The 19,799-nt window shown below is 38.0% G+C and overlaps 4 protein-coding genes across 6 annotated transcripts; 1 reads left to right on the forward strand and 3 right to left on the reverse strand.

Moving 5' to 3' along the window:
• Positions 1-168: 168 nt before the first annotated feature.
• LOC108651213 (uncharacterized) lies at positions 169-9,294 on the reverse strand. The gene is made up of 5 exons (XM_018100717.3): positions 8,802-9,294; positions 1,829-2,043; positions 1,516-1,673; positions 1,239-1,422; positions 169-838 (listed from the first exon to the last, which is right to left on the reverse strand). Exons 1-5 carry the CDS (start codon positions 8,835-8,837, stop codon positions 655-657), a joined length of 777 nt encoding a protein of 258 aa, XP_017956206.1. The 5' UTR covers positions 8,838-9,294; the 3' UTR covers positions 169-654.
• Positions 9,295-10,854: 1,560 nt separating this feature from the next.
• Positions 10,855-15,944, forward strand: eIF2A (eukaryotic translation initiation factor 2A). Of its 3 annotated transcripts, none has more exons than XM_089260103.1 (4): positions 10,855-11,033; positions 12,986-14,159; positions 14,215-14,492; positions 15,309-15,944. In XM_089260103.1, the coding sequence occupies exons 1-4, from the start codon at positions 11,003-11,005 to the stop codon at positions 15,881-15,883; spliced, it is 2,058 nt and encodes a 685-aa protein (XP_089116229.1). In that variant the 5' UTR covers positions 10,855-11,002; the 3' UTR covers positions 15,884-15,944. The 3 variants fall into 3 exon arrangements, 2 of the variants coding, with proteins under 2 accessions (XP_089116229.1, XP_017956195.1); XR_001925527.3 differs by lacking the exon at positions 10,855-11,033 and adding an exon at positions 12,441-12,751 and having other exon boundaries at positions 14,215-14,778; positions 15,309-15,469; XM_018100706.3 differs by lacking the exon at positions 10,855-11,033 and adding an exon at positions 12,444-12,751.
• Positions 15,945-16,198: 254 nt separating this feature from the next.
• On the reverse strand, positions 16,199-16,698 carry LOC108651218 (small integral membrane protein 8). Its single transcript, XM_018100723.3, has 2 exons — positions 16,539-16,698; positions 16,199-16,477 (listed from the first exon to the last, which is right to left on the reverse strand). Exons 1-2 carry the CDS (start codon positions 16,635-16,637, stop codon positions 16,319-16,321), a joined length of 258 nt encoding a protein of 85 aa, XP_017956212.1. The 5' UTR covers positions 16,638-16,698; the 3' UTR covers positions 16,199-16,318.
• LOC108651209 (uncharacterized) lies at positions 16,539-19,591 on the reverse strand. The gene is made up of 4 exons (XM_089260108.1): positions 18,750-19,591; positions 17,991-18,687; positions 17,210-17,933; positions 16,539-17,154 (listed from the first exon to the last, which is right to left on the reverse strand). Exons 1-3 carry the CDS (start codon positions 19,340-19,342, stop codon positions 17,817-17,819), a joined length of 1,407 nt encoding a protein of 468 aa, XP_089116234.1. The 5' UTR covers positions 19,343-19,591; the 3' UTR covers positions 16,539-17,154; positions 17,210-17,816.
• Positions 19,592-19,799: the final 208 nt, after the last annotated feature.

Consider the following 19,799-nt stretch of genomic DNA (forward strand, 5'->3'; position numbering starts at 1 on the left):
ATCGTATCGATAGTGGTGACTTTGATGTGCAAGCGATACTTCATCGCAGAAACTCACCTTGTTATATGATAAATGTATCGCACTCGATTTGCCATTAAATTTCAGTTCAAAAAGTAGACCGTTAATATATTTGACTGAGCTTATCGAATGATATCAAATCTATTTCAATTAAATTGTTTATTTAAATAATTTATTTAATTTAAAATTAGTACATACACATAAATTTTAACAAAACGTTAAAAAGGCTTGTTATAATTAATTTATTATATGTAATTATGAACTAAATTTGTTTATGCCGTTTAAATTGCGTGTTTTGCATCATTTGTCTCTAATTATTATTTTTTTTTTAGCACAAATCAAATAAATTTATCCGCCGAGGATGATTCTTCATGTAATCTTGAATAATTTATTCGAATTATTTTAATTTAAAACTTAATTTAAGCATTATTTTTCGAGCAAAAGCCTATTTCATTCTAACAGCATCATGTGTATGAAGAGAGACAAACGAAAAGCGAATAAAAAACATTGAAAATACGATTTTGCTACAAAAAATAATTCCAGATTTATGTAAATTTAGCCGCTCCATCCCCATAAACTCGCTCAGTTCTTTTGGTTGCTGTTGTATACCAGTGTCAAGTACACTCTCCATCCAACTTACGGTATCATGTTCGGCTCTTGAGCAGCGCCCGTCGAATATTTCGGTTTGCACACACAACCACTCTCAACGAGCACATAATCCTGGCCAGTCAGCGTCACTGGTCCAAGAGGGATGACCAGGAATAAATAAGGCACATAGGTTTGCGTGCACTCGCCGCGCACAACATCGCATTCAGAGGATCTGCAGCAAAAATTAAGCATTATTAATATTATTTCTTTATGTAATTTAATTTTATATACATATGCAAAAGTATGAAAAAAATCCAAAAGTTTAATTAGTTCATTTATCATAATAAATATCAACTATTAAATGTTAATTAGTTTGTGCAAAAATTTAAATTGTCATTTCAGCAAATTAGCTTGACGTTAATTTGAATAAATATCGCTCATTAGTCTGGCAACACAGCATATGGAAATATTTCACCTCAGACGCTAAGGGCTTTCCCAAAAGCTCATTCAATTAATTTAGTATGATAAATGCAATGAAATCATCAGTCTGCGAGCGCCTAACACATACTTTGATTTAATGGAGCTTTCAACAAACGGCTTTCAAAGTAAATATTTGGTTCTTTAATACTCACTCGCAAACCTCGAAGACCACCTGTTGCAACAGATCGGGAAACTTTTGCACAATTGTCACGGGCTGACCAGAGGTCAAGCTAACGCCATACATGGGTGCGGTTGTGTTGTAGCGCGTCTTGCAGAGTCGCGCTGGCGTATCGCTCTTGCACTGTTGCGCCGGCGATGCGTTCTTTATAGAACGACCTGCAGCGAAACAGAGTCAAACAATCAATCAGTCAGTCAGTCATTTAATCATTCAACCATTAGCATTAGCTGATTTGCGGTTGACCGACTTACCATAACGATTGCTTCCGATAGCCTCATTGTTTACCTCATCGTAGGCCCTCAACAGTGCACTCTTGGTTATTGCTGGATCCAATGTGCTGGGCAATTTGCTTTGACGTCCACGTCGCGAATTTCCGTTCCAATTGGAGAATGTGCGCGCAACGGCCGCGCTGCAATAGATAGACGAAGCAAAGCGATAGGCAGAGGCGTTAGAAAAGAAAGTTTTGCATTGTGACCGAAGCGTAATGAGTTGTCAATGAATGACACACACACAGACACACTTTTTGTTGGCTATGTATACATATACATATATATGTGTAAATACCTTGGATATGGCGCATTATTGGGACCCAGGCAGTCTAGTGAATCTGTCAACGCATCACCAGATAAATATTTCAGACCACGCGCGCCGGTGCATTTACTGGGCGGCGCATCGTCCGCTTTGCTGCTGCTGCTGCTGCTGCCGCTGCTAAAGCTGGGCCACAGCGCCGCATTGGCGCAGGTGAGTGCAATGCTGATGACGCAGAGTGCCGTTAGATGCTGTCAAGAGATAGAGCGAGAGAGCAGAAAAAATACATATGAATTGCATATTTAATATGTTATTGATATGGTTAAGAGACAAGCCAGTACTTATAACGGGTACAGCGATCTAGCCAATAAGCGACAGGCAAAAAATTGCTGTGTCATGAGGCATTAGAACAATCAAAATCAGATGCCGAACCTCAAAATACCCTGTATAGCATATGTGTATGTATATATTTAGGCTTTATATTTTAAGATAATCTTAAACTCTATTTGATCTATCTAATTTAAAAGTCATTAATTCCCTCGTATATCTATTTAGTATTTATTTTATTTATTATTATTTTATAGTCGTTAAACTAGTATTTCTATTATCAAGACAAAAATAAGCTGTATAATATCGCATTTTTATGATGTATTTAGTATTTATATTATTCTAATCTATTTAATACTATTAAGCACTTTGAAACTAAGTAGGTTTATAGCTTACAAAGACAAAATAAAATTAAATAAAAATAAAAAGACAATTAAAATATCCAGCGATTAATATCAAAAAGTTTTCTAACTGGCATTCCTCAAGCCTCAATAAAAAACAAATTTCTTTTCTCTCTCAAAAACGAAGTCAGGCAATGGTAGTCTTGACCCGCTTCGACTTATGTAGCCGCGCTCGCTAGGCAAATTAGTAGAATTCATAAATAATCATGGTAACCGCAATCGCCCCCATATCCATACGTGAAAGTAAAAACAAAAGAAGAAATTCCAATTGGCGCGGCCGACAGCACACAGAGCAAGGCAGACCACAACAGCAACAACCACAGCAACAACAACGTGAAAAATGTTAAGACATTTTTCAACAACATGCAAAGTTGGCTTCTAATACGGTCTGAACTTTTTATTACCACTTCTCGTAGCTTTTATGTATCGTTGGCTTGTTTTGATTTTTTTTCTACTTTTTTTTTTTGGTATTTTCTTTCACTTTCTCTGTGCAGATTTTGTTGATCAAGTGTTGGCCTGACCAAAAAAAAAAGTCAAGAGGCCACTGCCGAAAAACCAGTTTCCATTGAATCAAATTGCAGCAGTACATAATTTGCTTTTAACTAAAAAAAAAAATGAAATGAGCTGCCTCTGAGAAAATCATTTCACGTATGTTTTGCTGAAAAAAAAGAAGATAATAAGCTCAAGCCCGACAATCGAACTTCAGCAATCGACCAGCGCCATCGTAACGTGCCTTGTCCTCGGCAACAATTGGTGTTTATTTTTATATACGAATAATTGCAATGTCAATGCGAAGGTATTTTTAAATTGATTTAAAACATGGCTTTTATGATATGTGATCGTCGGCTCGCTTTGAATTACTTTGGATTTCTATTGCGTGCGAAAGCACACATACCAAAGAAATAAAAAATAAAAAAATACAAAGAAAAACAAAATAAAACTAAACTTTCTTTTCAATTGCACATTTGACGAAATGCTTGTGGCTTGATTCATTATATAGCCCATTGCGTGTGTCTCTGCGCATGGTGGGAAGTAAATGAAAGCGAAATTCTATTATTTAATTCTTTTCACATTCATTACAAGAAATTAATGAAGTCGTCGCATTTATTGTTGTTGTTTGGCCGTTGCTGTTGCACAGGTTTTACAACACTCTCACCTGAACTCTGGGTCTCTGGCCCTTTTGTCAAATTCTGTCATTAAAGGCGCCATTGTCAATGCCGGTTTTAAACTTTCTGTTTTTTGGGCGAAGAGCGGACAGACGGCCGACGGTCCCCTAACAATTTCGTTTAATAATCATAATAAACACATACCTAGTGCCGCCTCTAAATTAAACTAATTTCACATTTAAGCAATCGCTCGAGCATTTCATTCGATGGCCATCGCGTTGCCAGCTTTGGGAAAAGAAAGGAGCTCCGATGAGTGGCAACTCTTATTTAGTTTTTATTTTCTTCTTGCTTCTTTCTTTTGTAACTGTCATATTTGGAGTTCATTGAAATTGTCGCGCCAATGACTGGGCAAACAAAAAATGAGAGGAAAAAATAAACATGCAAATAATTATAATAATTATGATAAGCTGCTTTTTTCAGTCCATCTCGCTTCAGCTATAATTGGGTTAGAAATTGTAAAATCATGCATTAATCAAAAACCCATTGAAGGCGCTCGCGGCGACAATTTCAACATTTCGGACTAATGCGCAGTCATTAGCGACGCTTACATAACAACAGCAAAAACTACAATAATATTTTCAAAGTAGCAGCGGCAACGCACTAAATGTTTTGCTATTGTTGTTGTTGGTGACTTAACGCATAATAACAAATAAAAACCAAGACAAGGCAAGCAGGCAGGCAGGTTAGAAAGAATAAGAATTAAAACTACAGCAAAAGAAACAGCAAAAACTATCAAGAGCACACACATGCAAACACACACACATACACATACAGACATCCTATACGTATGAGAGCTCTTACATACGTACATATAAGGTGCCGTTATATTGAGGTTAACGACCCACATTCATCTCTCTCTCTCTCGCGCTCGTCTCTCTGTATGGCTCAATCACTCACTCACATGTCGCACGCTTGGATCTTCGCCCATTAGCTGCAAGCTTTTGGAAAAGCATAGGCATTTAATAAACAATATTTAATTCTAATACAAAGCACAAATTGCCCCAGACAATAATATGGGGCGCTCTGCTCTGGCTCTTAGCTCCATAGTGAAAATTGGCTCTTGAAAGCATAGCAGATCCAGAGCAGAGCCAGAGCAATGGGGCGACGACAGATTACTGACAGCAAACAAATAGCAAAACAACTCGAAACTGGTTTATTGATAAGCGTTGCCAGCAGCTGCTCCACTCCATGTTCTCAATGGGAGTCTGTTTAAAATGAAATAAATTGCCATTTGTTTGTTTTGTCTAGCATGGCACAGTTTTCAAGGCCTTTGTTGTTCGCTGACCAACACAACTCGTGCAGGATCGATGAATTACTAGCACAGTTTCTATCAAACAGGCTGCCCAACACTCCAATCGATTACAAAGACGATAAATCAAATGGAGTGCTTGCAACTTGGGCAGTTCTCAGCATTTCTATGCATTTTTTTTAACCGTTTGCCCATTAGGCTGTTTTTTGTTGTTGTTGTTGCTTTTGTAGTTTACCTGCAGCTGCCAAGACAACAACACGAGATTCTACGCTTTGACGTGATAACCCCAAGCGACAAAACTTTCAATGCGGTTTTTTTTTTTCGCTCGCCAGGCATGCAAAGCACGTTTTCTCAGACTCAGCAACCACAACAACAACAATAGCAACAGCAACCGTAGCTGTAAGCACAGTTAGAAGCGCTAGCAATTGGTGTGACAGGGAAAGACAGAGACAAGTGCAATGGCTGCGGCTTGCCGTTTGCTCTTGCTCTCTCTCTCTCTCTCTCGCTATCTCTCTCTCTCTGCTTCTTCTGCCTCCCACACGATGACAACAACAGCTTTCATTTTGGGCTACTTCGCATGCTGTGTGCGTATTTTAGCCATTGTCCAGCTAAAGAAGAAGAAGAAGAAGAAGCAGCAGCAGCAGCTGTCGGCTGTCGGCTGTCGGCTGTTAGCGATCGCGCGTGGAAATGAGGTTAAGAGCAAATAAAACAAAAATTTCGCCGTGCCCAAGTAGAACCGAAATAATAATGATAACAATAACAATAATAATAATTAGCTACAGTCGCTGACACTTTTACTCATTACGCTTTATTTTACTATACATTATTATTACAATTTTGTTTTGTTCAGGAATTTGGATTTCACTACGACAAAGAGAAAGAAGCCGAAGCTGTTTATATCTATGAATGCTTGAGGCAAACACGTCTCATCAATTAAGGGGCAAGCAAGAAGTACTGTTAGTTCTTGGCGCTACATTAAATATGCCAATTAACACACATTTCTGAAAATACTGTGAATTTTCACAAATATTTCGTATTTATCCTATCTGACTGGAACTATATACACATAGATTTGCGCACAAAATGAACACAATGACAGCATTGTGACCCAGAAACAGAATTATCTTCTTTGTTTTACAGTTTTTTGTTTTAATTCTTCACCGTTTTGCAAATATTCAAATCGTTTTTTAAGGTTGGGTTCATCTTCGTCACACTCAAGGTAGAAGAACAAGAACAACAAAGATCAGAGGCACGCATGAATGAGATTTTCACGCTCCGAAGGGCATATATACATATGTACATGTGTATGTGTGTGCGTACGTGTGTATGAAAAGACCGGCTCGAAGCACAACCATCCAAAAAGAAGAAGCAGATGAAAAAAAAAACAATCACGGGACTCCATAAAAATCAAAGTATGAATATGTTTAGCCTACTTTTCAAAAAACGGAACGAATGAAACGAACAACAACAACAACAAACTTTGTATTTTGCTTTGGGCCAACTGCTAGCGGCTCATTGAATCAGTCTGGGAATTCATTTTGAATCATCTTCAGCACGGCTTCTAACCGAGCACGTTTTAAGTCCAAACAAATGGGATTGGCAAATGATATGCGATGCGATATGGGTGAAGTGGGTATTAGGCACGAGTATGTATATTTAGGTAAATTGTTTATTTTGTTAGAGGTAAAGTCTATTCAGTTAATTTGTGATGGAATCAAAGTAATAAATACATAGATGCAAAGTTTATTCATTGAAATGAATGAAGTGGAATAGAGCATACTTTTAACAAAAATATGTATTTTTCTCTTGTGGTCTTTTATGTTTACATCAAGTTTGAATATTTCCCCTTGGCTAAAAATAGTCAATAAGAGATTAAAAAGCAATTTAATTCAAATTATTTATATGGATATTAACAACCAATTTTCTGGTATCAATTTTTAAAATATTTCTCTATACCTGACTCCATTTACATAAAAACTCTCTAGTTTAAATGTATCTATATTTTTTTCGCCCATATCTATTGTGTTCATGCTGGGCCCATAAATTTTCCTTACATAGTACTAGGTCACAGCTTCAGCAAAAGATCTAAAACTTCTCCTAGGCCTTTGCTTCAACTCTTTTGAATTGCTTCCGCATTTGGCAATTGTTGTAAAAATCTATTCATGGAATGGCCATAAATGCACGTTGTGAACGTGACACGAGTTACAAAGCATACAAAAAAATGCAAAAAAAAAAAAAAATAAAAATAAAAATAAAAATACAGGCAGCTAGTAAAAGTTATATTCAAGCAAGGCAAATTCATTAAAAATTCGTTAAGACCTCGGACTGAGCGAAGCAGCAAAAAGAAAGTCAAAGAAAGGTGATAATTTTAGCAAGTGATTGGCTGGCCACAGAAATAGGTCGTGTGTGTGGCTTTGGCTATTCTGCTCCAGCTGCAAATTCCTGCCCGAGTCCGGGCCACAGGCTAGACGACTGCAGCCAAGCCCATAAAAACAAAATATTCACTTAATCTTTATTGGACCACCAAGGCGTTGCTTGGGTGACGACTCTCTGCAGTCAGTTGGGTTGGGCTGCACACACACATACACACGCACCTAAATATACTTGTATACGCGCTCGTATGTCTAGATATATGTGTATATATAAGTGCAGAGTTTAATGGCATACTGGTTTGCAGCGTCATAAGGAATACAGACACGACGACGACAGCGCCAACTGAACTGAGAACAATGCCAAGTTCAATGCAAAGAGTCAGAGTCAGAGCCAGAGTCAGAGAGGCAGCAGCAGCAGCAGCGGCTGGAGAGCTTCAGCTTAGCTGAGACGAAGCTTCCTTGTGGGCGCTTCATTGGCTGGTGTCGCTCTTTATACCCTGTACTCTTTGAAGCAACCAAATGGTATGGACAAAGCTAATTAACAAGTTGCAGCAGCTCATGCAACACGCTAAGAGTGAAAAGCCATTTAATAATGAATGTAAATCAATAGAGTATATATATTATATACACCAATTCAAAAGATCGTAACAGAGTATACATATTTAAACGCGTATTGAAGTAGAGAAAATATATACGGTTGGAACAGATAATTATTTAAATGAATACTACAGTTGCTAAGGATTCCGAACTAAGATCTAAGGAAGTCTAACTTCATCTTCTATGAACAAAAATTACTGATCAATTTTCGTTCGACTCATATAAATAACCAGAGCAGAGTTTATTAGTTCCGAAACGAATAAAAAGAAATTTCTTTGGGTCAAACAAAATTGCTTGGAGAAAATCACTCAGGAATTTATTCTCTTAGTAACAAAGTCCAGAGAGCATTTTTGTTCTCTTGCCACCAAATTCCATTTCGATTTTCTTTTATCTAGATTTATAAACAAGTAACAAAAATCGCTTCTCATCATTTCATTTGCTCCTTAGAAATATCAGTTATTTAAAACTATCGATAAAATCTAAAGACAACTTACACAAGACAAATTTTCGCTAGTTAAGGTCAATCAGTCATAACCTCTCCATAAATCTCTTAGCAAAAAGCCCAAAGGACTTTTCTTTACTTTCTGTCGAATATGAATTTCTTCTGTTTATTTTCTTTCTACATGACATCCATAATCTCGATACAATCTTATAATAACAAATTTCGTATATTTAAGTCGAGCAGTCTAAATCCAAAGGATGTTTTTATTCACTATGATATTCTTATACCCCATAAATTAATTAGGTTTTTTTTATCTTGTATCTTATATATCATTTTCTCCTACTTCACAATTGATCTGAGCTAGCTGCAGAGCATCTTCGGGTCGAGCATTAAGGCTAAGTTCACTCTTGGTGTGATTTTTTTTGTTGTTTGCTTGGCTTATTGGGGTCACTTACTTTGACAGAACTTCTACTTAAGCACCGGTATTCCATTTTTAAACTGTGTGTTTGGTTGTTTGTTTGTGTGTTTGTTGGCCTGCTGTACTTGGCAGCAGCGATGATTCTTGTTAACGTTTTTTTTTCTCCTTTTGCTGGTGGTTTTTTTATGTTTTCTTTATGATTTTTTTTATTTTTTGGTGTATACAAATTTTATTTGCTTTCTGCACCGCACTTGATCGAAACACGTAACAGAGCGAGCGCACACGATTCAGGGCCAGGGAACACAAAAGAATTTCAATTTCAAGCTCAGCCGTCTTTGGTCTTTCAGTGAGGAGGAGTGGAACAACGCGGCAATATATCTCTATATCTCTCTATATATATATGTATATATACATGTACACATATATATGTGTTTGGGTGTGTGTGTGTGTATGTGAGTGCGTGTAACCAAGCCAAAAGAAACCAAACCGAACAGCACGAGCGCTCACCTTGGACTGAGGTGCACAGGTAACGTTTACCATTCCTTAAGCACTTGGCTGTCGCTCGGCTGCTCTGCCGCTGTCGCTGCTGCTGCGACGACGCGACCGCGCCGCAACGCCGGCGCATTGCTCGTAACCTGTTGCCAACTCTGGAATCGGGGATGGGTCTTAACATTGGCCACGCTCTGGCCTCGGCTCATGTGTGCGCTGCGTCGTCGGCGGCGGCGGCGGAAAACTGCAGCAGCAAATGCGAATGACAAACGCCTCGAATACCATCAATGGGGTTCGACTGGGGGCTGCCACAAAGTGCGTATATATGTATGTATAATATATGCATATATATAATATACATGTCTGTGTATATGTGTAGAAATTTGTGAACAGTCTTCAAATCTCATCAACTTAGCCGAAGCTCATAAATAGTATTATATTAATTATTCAATTATATTATATAAGCTACAATTTAATTCCGTTAAAAGTATAATTAATATGAACAGTTTGATGTCGCTAAAAATATTAATAAATTAAAAATATAACACATAAAAATAGCATACTTTATTTTATTTTTATTTATAATTTTTTTATTATAAAATGAAATGAAAATGAAATATATATATATATATATATATATATATATATATATATATATATATATATATATATATATATATATATATATATATATATATATATATATATATATATATATATATATAATGTTTTAGGTTTTATTTCTAACAAAGATTTGCAAGCTCCGATATCTGTTTTATTTATTTTGAAAGTTTTTTGCTTAAGCTAGCTTAAAAAATTATTGATTATTAAATGTTAATATAAAATATATGTTCCACAGTTCTCACAAGTAAATATTCATTTTTAACAAAGTGTGCAATGCCTCAATAGTCACAAAAATTATATTAAATTTTTTGTTTGCTGTTTTTATTGGAATCAATAGTTTGGTTTTTGGATTTTTAGGCACAGAAAATTATTGGAATACATTTTGGTATTAAATTCAGTAAAACAAATTGAGCGCATTTTGGTTAGCTTCATGGGTGCAATTTCGGCTTCATGAAGAGTCAGGCCAATAAGAATCGATGGCGGTAAAAAAGAAGAAGTCATGGAATATTATATATGCCGTTATTGGGGTTTTTGTACTACTCATATTTCTGTGTTGCTGTTGTGTGATATTGATTCTGTGCTGTCCATGTTTGGCTTGCTTGGGCTGCTGTTTGACCTGCTGTAGGAACCGAAATCAAGATGATGAGGATGATGAAGAAAATACTCAGCAACAGCCACAGAGAAACCAACAACAGGCCACAGGCAAAAGGAGCTGAGACAATTCTCTCGGGGATAGGATAAGATCGTGATCGTCTAATTCAATTAATTTCCAATTCGAAAACATTTCGTTTCAAGCTTTCATTTCGATTTCAAATTTTTTGTTATCTCAAAAATAAAAATTTCAAATATGTTTTAAATGGTTTATTGCTATTTGATGAATTAGGGGTATGCTGAAAATTAACAGAATGTGCCTTTACTTTACAGTTACACGTTGAATACATTACGAAATTGTCTTACTCAAACGAAAAACTAAAAAAATGAATTCTCGTAATTTAAAACTTTTGCTAATAGGTCTCATCATTTTGGGATTTGTTTTATGCGGCTGCTGCTTGGTTTTCATATGCTGTGCACCCCTCATCGCCTTCGGCACCTGCTGGAGAACGAATCGAGATTGTGATTGTGATTATGATGATTGGCTATAGGTTCTACGAAACAAGTAAGAAATCACAAATTAAATTAGTTGGATATTTATTAGCACTCTTCATATATGTACATATATTTATGCATTGACTTTATTGAATTTAGAGAGCTCAAAATCAATAAGATATGCCTAATATAAATATGCCCATTGAGGGCATGGCAATATAGGAAAAGATGTATTTTCTACACTTCTAGAGTTAGAAGCTCTAAATTTATATTATTGTAGTAGAATTTCTATCGATTTCCACAAAAAATATAAATGTACCATTCGAGGGCGTGGCAGATCGTAAAAAGGATCACGTAGTGTAATGGATATTCAGCAATATTCTTATAGATTTTGTAAAATAAAGTAATTTATTAAAGTTAGCTCATTGTTTTAGAGCCTAGAAATTGATATCATTCGAGTTTTCACCTGCATCAATGAAAATCGAAAGCATTGCGAAATGGCTGAGCCAGTGACTGCATTTAATTGAATTACAATTAATATTATTACATAATCGCATATTCTGTAAGCACTTGTCGCCCCATAGAGACTGAGTGCGACAGTGCGAGGTGCGCGTTTATACTAAAGGCGCTTTTCATTTTGGGAAAGTTGTCGTCGCTGTCGTTGGCATTGCCAAAGCTATATTAGTTTCAATTTGTGATGGTTATTATCAGGAGATGAAGTAAAAAACATATATACACATACATATGTACATATATTTCTTGACAGTTACAAAACTTTCAAAGTTGTGACTGTGTTAGCATTTCTCTTTGGTAAATGCAAGAAATTTGAAGTCAATTGTCGTCGCAGTCGCCCGTTTGACCAGGCGCGCGATTGTATTATAAATAAAATAAAATTTATAGTAACAATTGAAACAATGAAAACATTGTTCAACTGAAACATGAGTGGTCGTTACATGTTACTCGTCTGCCTCTCTGTCTGCGTTTCTGTCTGTCTATTTGCCTATCTGTCCACACGCAGGTGACATCGACGTTTAACGACATCTATCATGATCAAACAGTGGAACCAAATGACTGTAGTTCCTAGGCAGTTAGAGCAAATAGTAAATGATTTATATTTTACAAATTTAAAAATTAATTTTACTCATTGTCATTTAGTTAAATTTAAATTAATGCATATTCAATTAGTTTCTCAAATATATCAGAGTTTTCTATTGATTGCCCCACTGTGCCGCTGCTCCGTTGTTTGGTCACAATTTTCAGCGAAAGTAACTGAACGAGTTCCAATGCCAATTGTGCGTTACTTTTATTTTGTTTTTCAGATGTGCTTCAACAAGTTTAAACATTAACTGTCGTAATAGTTTGCCAAAAAAAGTAAATAAAAATAAAAGGAAAAAGAAATGAAATGGAAACTCTTTAAAGTTGCGTATAGAATTTGTGATACATGTATATGGGGAGAAAGTCGTTTTAGCCCCAGTCGACAACAACAATTTGTGTACTATGCACAAAGTTTGCCTTGAAGTTTGATAATAACTAAATTCTTTAGTCTAAAAATGTTTTGAAATTCACGTAGAGCATAAAATTTTGTTGCAGTTTTTGAATACGTTTGGTTGATGTTCGTCTTACGCGCGCCCAATGCATGTTGCTTTAGCGTTATCGATTACAACACAATACAACCGTGCGTACACAAACAACTGTTGACCAACACTGCAGCCAGTGACCGTGTGTGTGTGTGTGAGAGATTGAAGACAATGGCTGCGGCTGTGGACGGTGTGGTTCCTACCCTTGCAAGTAAATATACAAAGCGAATAATATAAATTAAATGCAATAACATTTGCTAGCCAAACACCTGCGCCATGCACTGTCATAATTCGCCCCAATCGGGGCTGCCATTTGAGCATATGTGAGGCGCTTTCTTATGACCGCGTGTATATGCTTGTATATGTATGTGTGTGCGTGTGTGTCTGTTGGTAACTAATTCGTGTTTCTTTTCTTTTGCCTTTCTTTCGCCGCCTCTTCTTCCAGTTCGCTCTAGCGTGGCTGTTGAGCTGTGGTCGTCAGCTGGTGCAAAACAGCCATACGAACACAAGCCCAATTTGCCGCGAGAGGAGACGAAAAGTTCGCGTTCGATCTGCTTTAGTCCGGATGGTCGGTATTTTGCATACTCGAATGGTGCCGAGGTGAAGGTGCTACGTGTGCCCATTTCCAACACTGGCGACGGAGATTGCTGGCCGGTACAATGCACGCTGCCGCGTCCAAAGGCCTTCTATCTCAAGTTCTCACCGCGCGGCAATTATCTGTGCACGTGGGAGCATTATGCCATCACAAAAGATCGTCCCGAGGGTGCTGCGAATTTGCTTGTTTACGAGATTGCCACTGGCAAGGAGGTCTTTGCCATTGTACAAAAGAATCAAACGGATTGGCAGCCATCGTGGTCATCTGATGAATCGATCTTTGCGCTGGTCGTCGGCGGTGAAGCACTTTTCTATGATTTGGCAAATGGCCCGACTGAAGGATTTGCCAGTGCATCACGCAAAATTGGCGGCAGTCGCGGCGGTATGCTATCCCTCGGTCCGGGCAACAGTCCGCCATATTTGGCATTCTATACACCGGGCGCTAAGGGTGCACCATCCATGTGTAAGCTCTACAAGTATCCAGCTTTGGGCCAGAACCAAACGGTTGCCTGTAAGAGTTTCTTTCAAGCGGATCGCGTCGAGATGCTATGGAATAAGCGAGGCAGCGGCCTGCTGCTTTTAACGAGCACGGAGGTGGACAAGAGTGGTGCCTCATACTATGGCAATCAAGCGGTACATTTTATGGCCACCAAGGGCGATACTTGCTCTGTGCCACTATCGAAGGAGGGCCCCGTACACTGTGTGAAATGGAGCCCCAAGGCCAATGAATTTGTTGTCGTCTATGGCTTTATGCCATCCAAGGCAGCACTCTATAATCTAAAGTGTGATGTTATCTTTGACTTTGGAGAGGGACCACGTAACTGCGCCTACTTCAATCCATTTGGCAATCTGATTGTGCTCGCCGGCTTTGGCAATCTACCCGGCGCCGTGGAAGTGTGGGATGTTAGCAAGAAGGAGAGGATCGCCAATATAAAGTGTGCGGACACCACACACTTTGAATGGCATCCGAATGGCGAATGGTTTGTCACGGCAACAACTGCGCCCCGACTGCGCATTAGCAACGGGTGAGTGACTCAATTAATTATAGAGCTAATTTTCATATTTACTTATTGTGTTTAGATTCAAGGTGTATCACTATTCGGGCGCATTGCTGCATGAGACATTGTGGCCGCAGGGTCAGGAGTTGCTTGGCATCGAGTGGCAGCAGTATGCGGATAACACATTTGCCGAGCCAAAAATCACGAAGGCCAAACATGAGGGCATCAAGTCCAGTCAGCCGGAGGCCAGCAAGAAGGCCTACACACCGCCCCATTTGCGTTTGCTCAAGGAGGGGAAAAATCCGGAAAAATATTTGCCGCAGCCTCAGACGGTGCCAGGACTAACAGCAACAGCACCAGGTAATAGCAGCCGGAAAATTTGGCATAGACAATATGACTTGGATAATCCGATAATGCGGCGATGCCAGGGCTCCGGCGAGCAACAACAGGGCCAGGGCCAGATGGTAACGAGCATGGTCAACAACGGCCATAGCAGCTCAAGTGTCAGCTCGACGCGACCCAATCGACGCTACCGACCCTACCAACATAAGCGCTACTAAAAATTCTAAAGATTCATCATTCCATTCCACTCATACCAAAATAAAAACCCAAATGCATTGTGTGTAGGATATTAGAGAACGCGGCTGTAAGTAAAAAACGTACATTGCCTACCAAAACATTTTCAATGGTTATATTTCGATCCCAAAACTATGAATTCTGCACCGATATAACGTAATTTTGGGTCAGCTATACTTTTCTATACTGTCCGATAATAGCCAATTCAGATGTTGTATTAACCCAACTAATATCAACTATTTAGCATTATAATTTTCAAGATTTCAATACTTTGAAAACTTTCGAATTTTCCTCTAGTTTTCCTCTTGTTTCATTATCATTTTGCTATCGAGATGAGCTTGAGTCTTTCGCTTAAAATTGAGAAAGCCTTCGATTGTTGTCTGCATTAAAGAAGAAAATAAAAACTGTAATTCTTGTATTATTTCTCGACATCTGGTATATAAACCTTTGATGATGATGAATATTTATCATAAATGATTTGGCGTCGGTCATTTTTGTTTCCTTTTTTCTTTTATTTTTTGTAGAACAATTAAAGTTAATTTATGATTATTAGAAATGTCCTTCCGTATCTAATTTTGTTTTGTTTCGCATCCTTTGCAGGTGTTGGCAAAAATAAGAAGAGAAATACCAACGGCAGCAAAGCAAAGGGCAATAATAACATCAACAACAAGCGTGAAGCTGGCGATGGCACACCATTAGATGCGGCTGCCACTGCAGTGGCTCCCATTGAGGGTCTGGACCAGCAGCAGCAGCAGCTGCAGCAACAGGAGGAGATCGCAACAGGTTCAGCTGTAAATGTTGGTGAATCGCCGCGCAAACCAGCGCAGCAGCAGAAGCAGCGTCCGCAGCCCAGGCAGCATCAGCAATACCAACCACAGCAGCAGCAGCAGCAGCAACAGCATCAACAGCATGAGCAACAAAACACGGTTGAGCTCGGCACACCACGTCATTATCAGGCCAATGGCAATGTTCCGCCGAACAATAATGCCAACAACAATAACAATAATAGCGACAAGGATCGCAAGATTCGTAATGTGGCCAAAAAGTTATCGGACATTAAGAAGCTCAAGTCGCGACAAAGTCAAGGCGAAACTCTGGAATTGAATCAGTTAAACAAAATTAAAATGGAGGCAAGGTATTTGGAGGAGCTCAAGGCGCTCAAATTGTCCGTTTAGTAATGATTACATGCCATCAACTGTTAAATGTGTGATACAACAATAGCAACAACAACAACAACAATAGCAACAGCAAAATACAAAGCAAAACAAGCAATTGAAGGAGTTAACCGCACCAAAAACAGCAATAAGCAAAACAGCTGCCAAACAAAAAAAAGTTTTGGTTTTTCAGGGCCCCATCCCCCATATTATGTACTTTTGAGCTTCCTGTATTTGATTTAATAATGAAATGTTAGTGCTGTTTTCTTTACGTGCGCAAATTTTTCAAAGTTAAGAAAGAAAAAACTATATAAAAACATTTTTCTACTATTGTGATTTTTGAATATATATTTCGGCCACCACTACTACAGCAGCAATAAACTCATGTATGTACCAAATTGTGCTACACAGTTAATAAATAGTTTCCAGACAACAACAAAAAGAAAACAACAATTCTTATGTTTCCCAATTGGATTTTTTTTTAATGAACTCTTCTCGTCCATCTTCCTTAACAGCCACATAGTAGCCAAGATTCTCGTACTTGTGCCGCATATACGCAATATAACCAAATACACCTGCTATTGCCGTCAATCCGATGCCCATGATAATTTTATTCTGCAAAAGACAACGGAAAATATTCCAGTGTTCAGGATAAATATCAAATTCATTTGCATACCGGCTTCGTATAAAGTTCAAAGTTGATTAGTCTGAAAACGCCAGTGCTACGAATGGAGCGTATGCCCTCGCCAGGCGCTTTTGTTTCTTTCTCACTCATAGTTTCAATTTACAGATTTGCTCAAATTCCCACAATTTTGTAGCACATTGCACAATTCTAGTAAACAAGAGAATACTTTTATGATGACTATCGATAAGCACAATCCAGCTGCCACACATACGATTAATATTGAATCATTGGAAATGTGGTGAGTTACTATTTGAAAAGGAACTGAACTATTATCGATATATTTTACATATTTTTGACTAAAAAACATATTAAAAATAATGAATATATAATTTTCAATCTATCTAAACTAAAGACGAATGGATCAGTATTTTTCAAACGATCATCTAATGTAGGTATATTGAAGGATAACCTTAATTTTAACGAATATAATTTTATATTAAACAGAAAGTTATTTTTCCCAATTGGATGTTTTCTTTATAAACTCGGTATGGCCATCTTCCTTTAGAGCTAAATAATAACCGAGCTGCTCGTATTTGTGGCGCACATACGTTGTATAACCGATAATACCAACAGCTGTGGCAAGCCCCAGGCCCAACAAAACTTTGTTCTGGAAGACAAAAATATTTAATTATGATAAGGACAAATCTTTATTCTTCGCTTACTTGTGGGGTATTTAGCTCAGCATTTATAAATTTTAAGACACTGGCGGTGTTTGAGGAACCTATGTTCCTAGGTGGACTTTTAATTTGTTTATCGTGCATGATAATTTAATCTTGATAATTTCAGTAAAAACAACAATAACTGGCATAGAAATATTTGAAGTATTGTGAAAAGCCAAATTTATATTTCAAACAGAGCCGTATGTGTCTACCTATCGATAGGCATGTCAGTCACAATTAACTATTTTGAATTTAAGAAAATATCTACCATCGATGTTGATTAGGTCGACTGCTGATTTATAGTTTTATTGCAATAAAATAGTAATAATAAAATAAAAACAATATGTATACAACGCAGAAATTTTAATGTTTGCATTCAAAAAAGTATATATACAACGGAGAAAATTCAAGTGCGTCTATACATTGTACATAGATTTTTATGTACATATAATTAAAGAGGTGCACTGTAATTGATTTGTTGTTAGTCCGTCGGTCACTTAACACAAAAGAACATAAATTTACAATAAATATATGTAACGAGTCTTTAGAATTTATAATAAGCCGATGAGTTGTTTGTTATGTACAAGATCAAATTGTATTCCCCAATATTTTAATCAAAATCAAATTGATAGCCGCGATCTACGAAACTTAGGCCACGTTCGGAGCTAACTGGAAAGGCATCCATAAACAAAATGTAGTCCTTGTATTCGGGTGAGCGTTTAAGATCCTGCAAGGAAATCGATTTATGAATAAAGGAGAACTGATATTTAAATTAAGTACCCACCTTGAGATCAACATAGTCCTCAAAGCCACAGAGTACGTAATATATTAGCAGAGGTGGTTTGCGCGAAAATCTATTATTTTGTTTGTTTGGTTCGCGCTTCTTCAGAATGTTAAGCGCTCGTTGTAGAAAATTGGGCGTCAGCTCTCGGCAATAGGACACATCCAGATGATGCAGTTTTGGACACATCTCAATGAATTTTAGCAGAACATCATCGCACATTTTGGTCCAATTGCGCAGGCACAGCAACTGCAGATTTGTCATGCAGGTGTAACGCTCCAAAACATCTACGGCATGGGTCCAGCTACAAATCGCCAGGCGCTGGAGCTTTCGATACGACCAAATGGACAGATCTGCATCCCAGCCGGGCTCCAAAGGCATATAATAACCGTCAACAGCAAAACCTATAATATCCGGCGCTTTGCGCTCCATTATCTCGTAGAACTCGTGCACTTCTCGGATCTTGTGGTCGTAAGTATCCACACTCGCTGACACCGGTATACAAAACTCGGTGTCGAGCAGCACAATCAACTGCTTGAGCGCCGGTAGCTTTAGCACCTCTGCTAGAACTGTCTTCAATGTGGCCAAATTGAGCTTCAAGATGGTGAGATTGTTGAGGTAGGCGACGCAATTGTTGAGCCGCAGTTTGCTTATAACATCGTACATTCGAATGTCCAGCACTTGCAAGTTGGGCAATTGACTGCAGAAATCAAATAAGCAATCATTTATATTGTTATTTACGTTTAGCTCACTTCGGCTTACCTGCAGACCTCATCGAGGTATTCCTGCTGCAGTTCGTATGCCTTATGCTGGTCCTCGTACAAATGTAGCTCCTGCAGATGCCGAAAATTGGATAGATAACGACCTTGTATTGGCGTTGTCAGACGCAATCGCAACAGATTCGGCATCATTTTGGCCATTTTGCATATGCTACGATCTGATGGATAACAATCCACATCTTCCGGATCATAATAGAAACTAGTCAAATTGGGCAGCACGTAAATCTGCATTTCCTCCAGGTCTTTCAGCAAAGTGCACAAACAGCTCGACACCGTTATGTGGCGTATGAAGGGACGCATTTGTTTTATGAAATAGCACAGATCATCATAATTTGGCAGTAATTCACGCCACTTTTCCATATCGAGCTGGTCGTAGATGTGCGAGCTCCGCCAGCGGTTTAGACATACCCATTGAAAGCGCTGGCAAACTCTGGCGAAGGCTACCTCGCTGCGTAGATCTTGCAAACGCTCGAATATACATTCCAGACAATCATTGTTCAATTTAAATATCTCCGGCGTTTGTTCGTTTGTGCTTGCGGGGGGTGTGGCATGTTGAATTGACGGCTCATCGGCCATGACTGTAAATTTTGAATTTAGTACACTTTGGATATTATTGAATTATTAACATATGCCGTAAAAAGCTTTTCGTTTTAACAGCTTGCTATTTAGAATTAATGCGATCTACTGTCTATACGTTCGAATTACGGTAAAACAAAGTTTATAAAAATTCACTTCATAACAAACAAAATGAACAACAGCTGTTTTCTGGCAGTGTTGACAAATAGAGATGTGAAGATTTAGTCGGAGCGACTTTAATCGAACTGGTAGCGAACTATGAACAAACAGAGATCGACGTCTGTATCATATGAATATAATTATAATATGCATAAATCCTATGCAAATTTACAAATTATTTGCAAAGGATTTATTTTAGTTATAAGCCATGCACATAGTAAATGAACTGCATTGTGTAATTTTCGAATCAATGCTAGTTCAAAATGGTACCTTTAAGCGCACTATTTTGCTAGTGCTG

Source organism: Drosophila navojoa, chromosome 4, assembly GCF_054131105.1.
Source record: "Drosophila navojoa isolate 15081-1374.11 chromosome 4, UAZ_NAV_1.0, whole genome shotgun sequence".
In the NCBI taxonomy this organism is placed as follows: domain Eukaryota; kingdom Metazoa; phylum Arthropoda; class Insecta; order Diptera; family Drosophilidae; genus Drosophila; species Drosophila navojoa.

Coding starts and splice junctions, on each gene's coding strand:
- LOC108651209 (XM_089260108.1), bottom strand. CDS start 19,342: ATGGCCGATGAGCCGTCAATTCAACATGCCACACCCCCCGCAAGCACA. Junction 18,688..18,749: donor TACCTCGATGAGGTCTGCAG/GTAAGCCGAAGT, acceptor TGATTTCTGCAG/TCAATTGCCCAACTTGCAAG. Junction 17,934..17,990: donor AGGACTATGTTGATCTCAAG/GTGGGTACTTAA, acceptor ATTTCCTTGCAG/GATCTTAAACGCTCACCCGA.
- LOC108651213 (XM_018100717.3), bottom strand. CDS start 8,837: ATGGAATACCGGTGCTTAAGTAGAAGTTCTGTCAAA. Junction 1,674..1,828: donor AATAATGCGCCATATCCAAG/GTATTTACACAT, acceptor TATCTATTGCAG/CGCGGCCGTTGCGCGCACAT. Junction 839..1,238: donor GTGGTCTTCGAGGTTTGCGA/GTGAGTATTAAA, acceptor TTTTTGCTGCAG/ATCCTCTGAATGCGATGTTG.
- LOC108651218 (XM_018100723.3), bottom strand. CDS start 16,637: ATGAGTGAGAAAGAAACAAAAGCGCCTGGCGAGGGCATACGCTCCATT. Junction 16,478..16,538: donor TTGAACTTTATACGAAGCCG/GTATGCAAATGA, acceptor TGTCTTTTGCAG/AATAAAATTATCATGGGCAT.
- eIF2A (XM_018100706.3), top strand. CDS start 12,574: ATGTTCGTCTTACGCGCGCCCAATGCATGTTGCTTTAGCGTTATCGAT. Junction 12,752..12,985: donor TGTGGTTCCTACCCTTGCAA/GTAAATATACAA, acceptor CTCTTCTTCCAG/TTCGCTCTAGCGTGGCTGTT. Junction 14,493..15,308: donor ACTAACAGCAACAGCACCAG/GTAATAGCAGCC, acceptor CATCCTTTGCAG/GTGTTGGCAAAAATAAGAAG.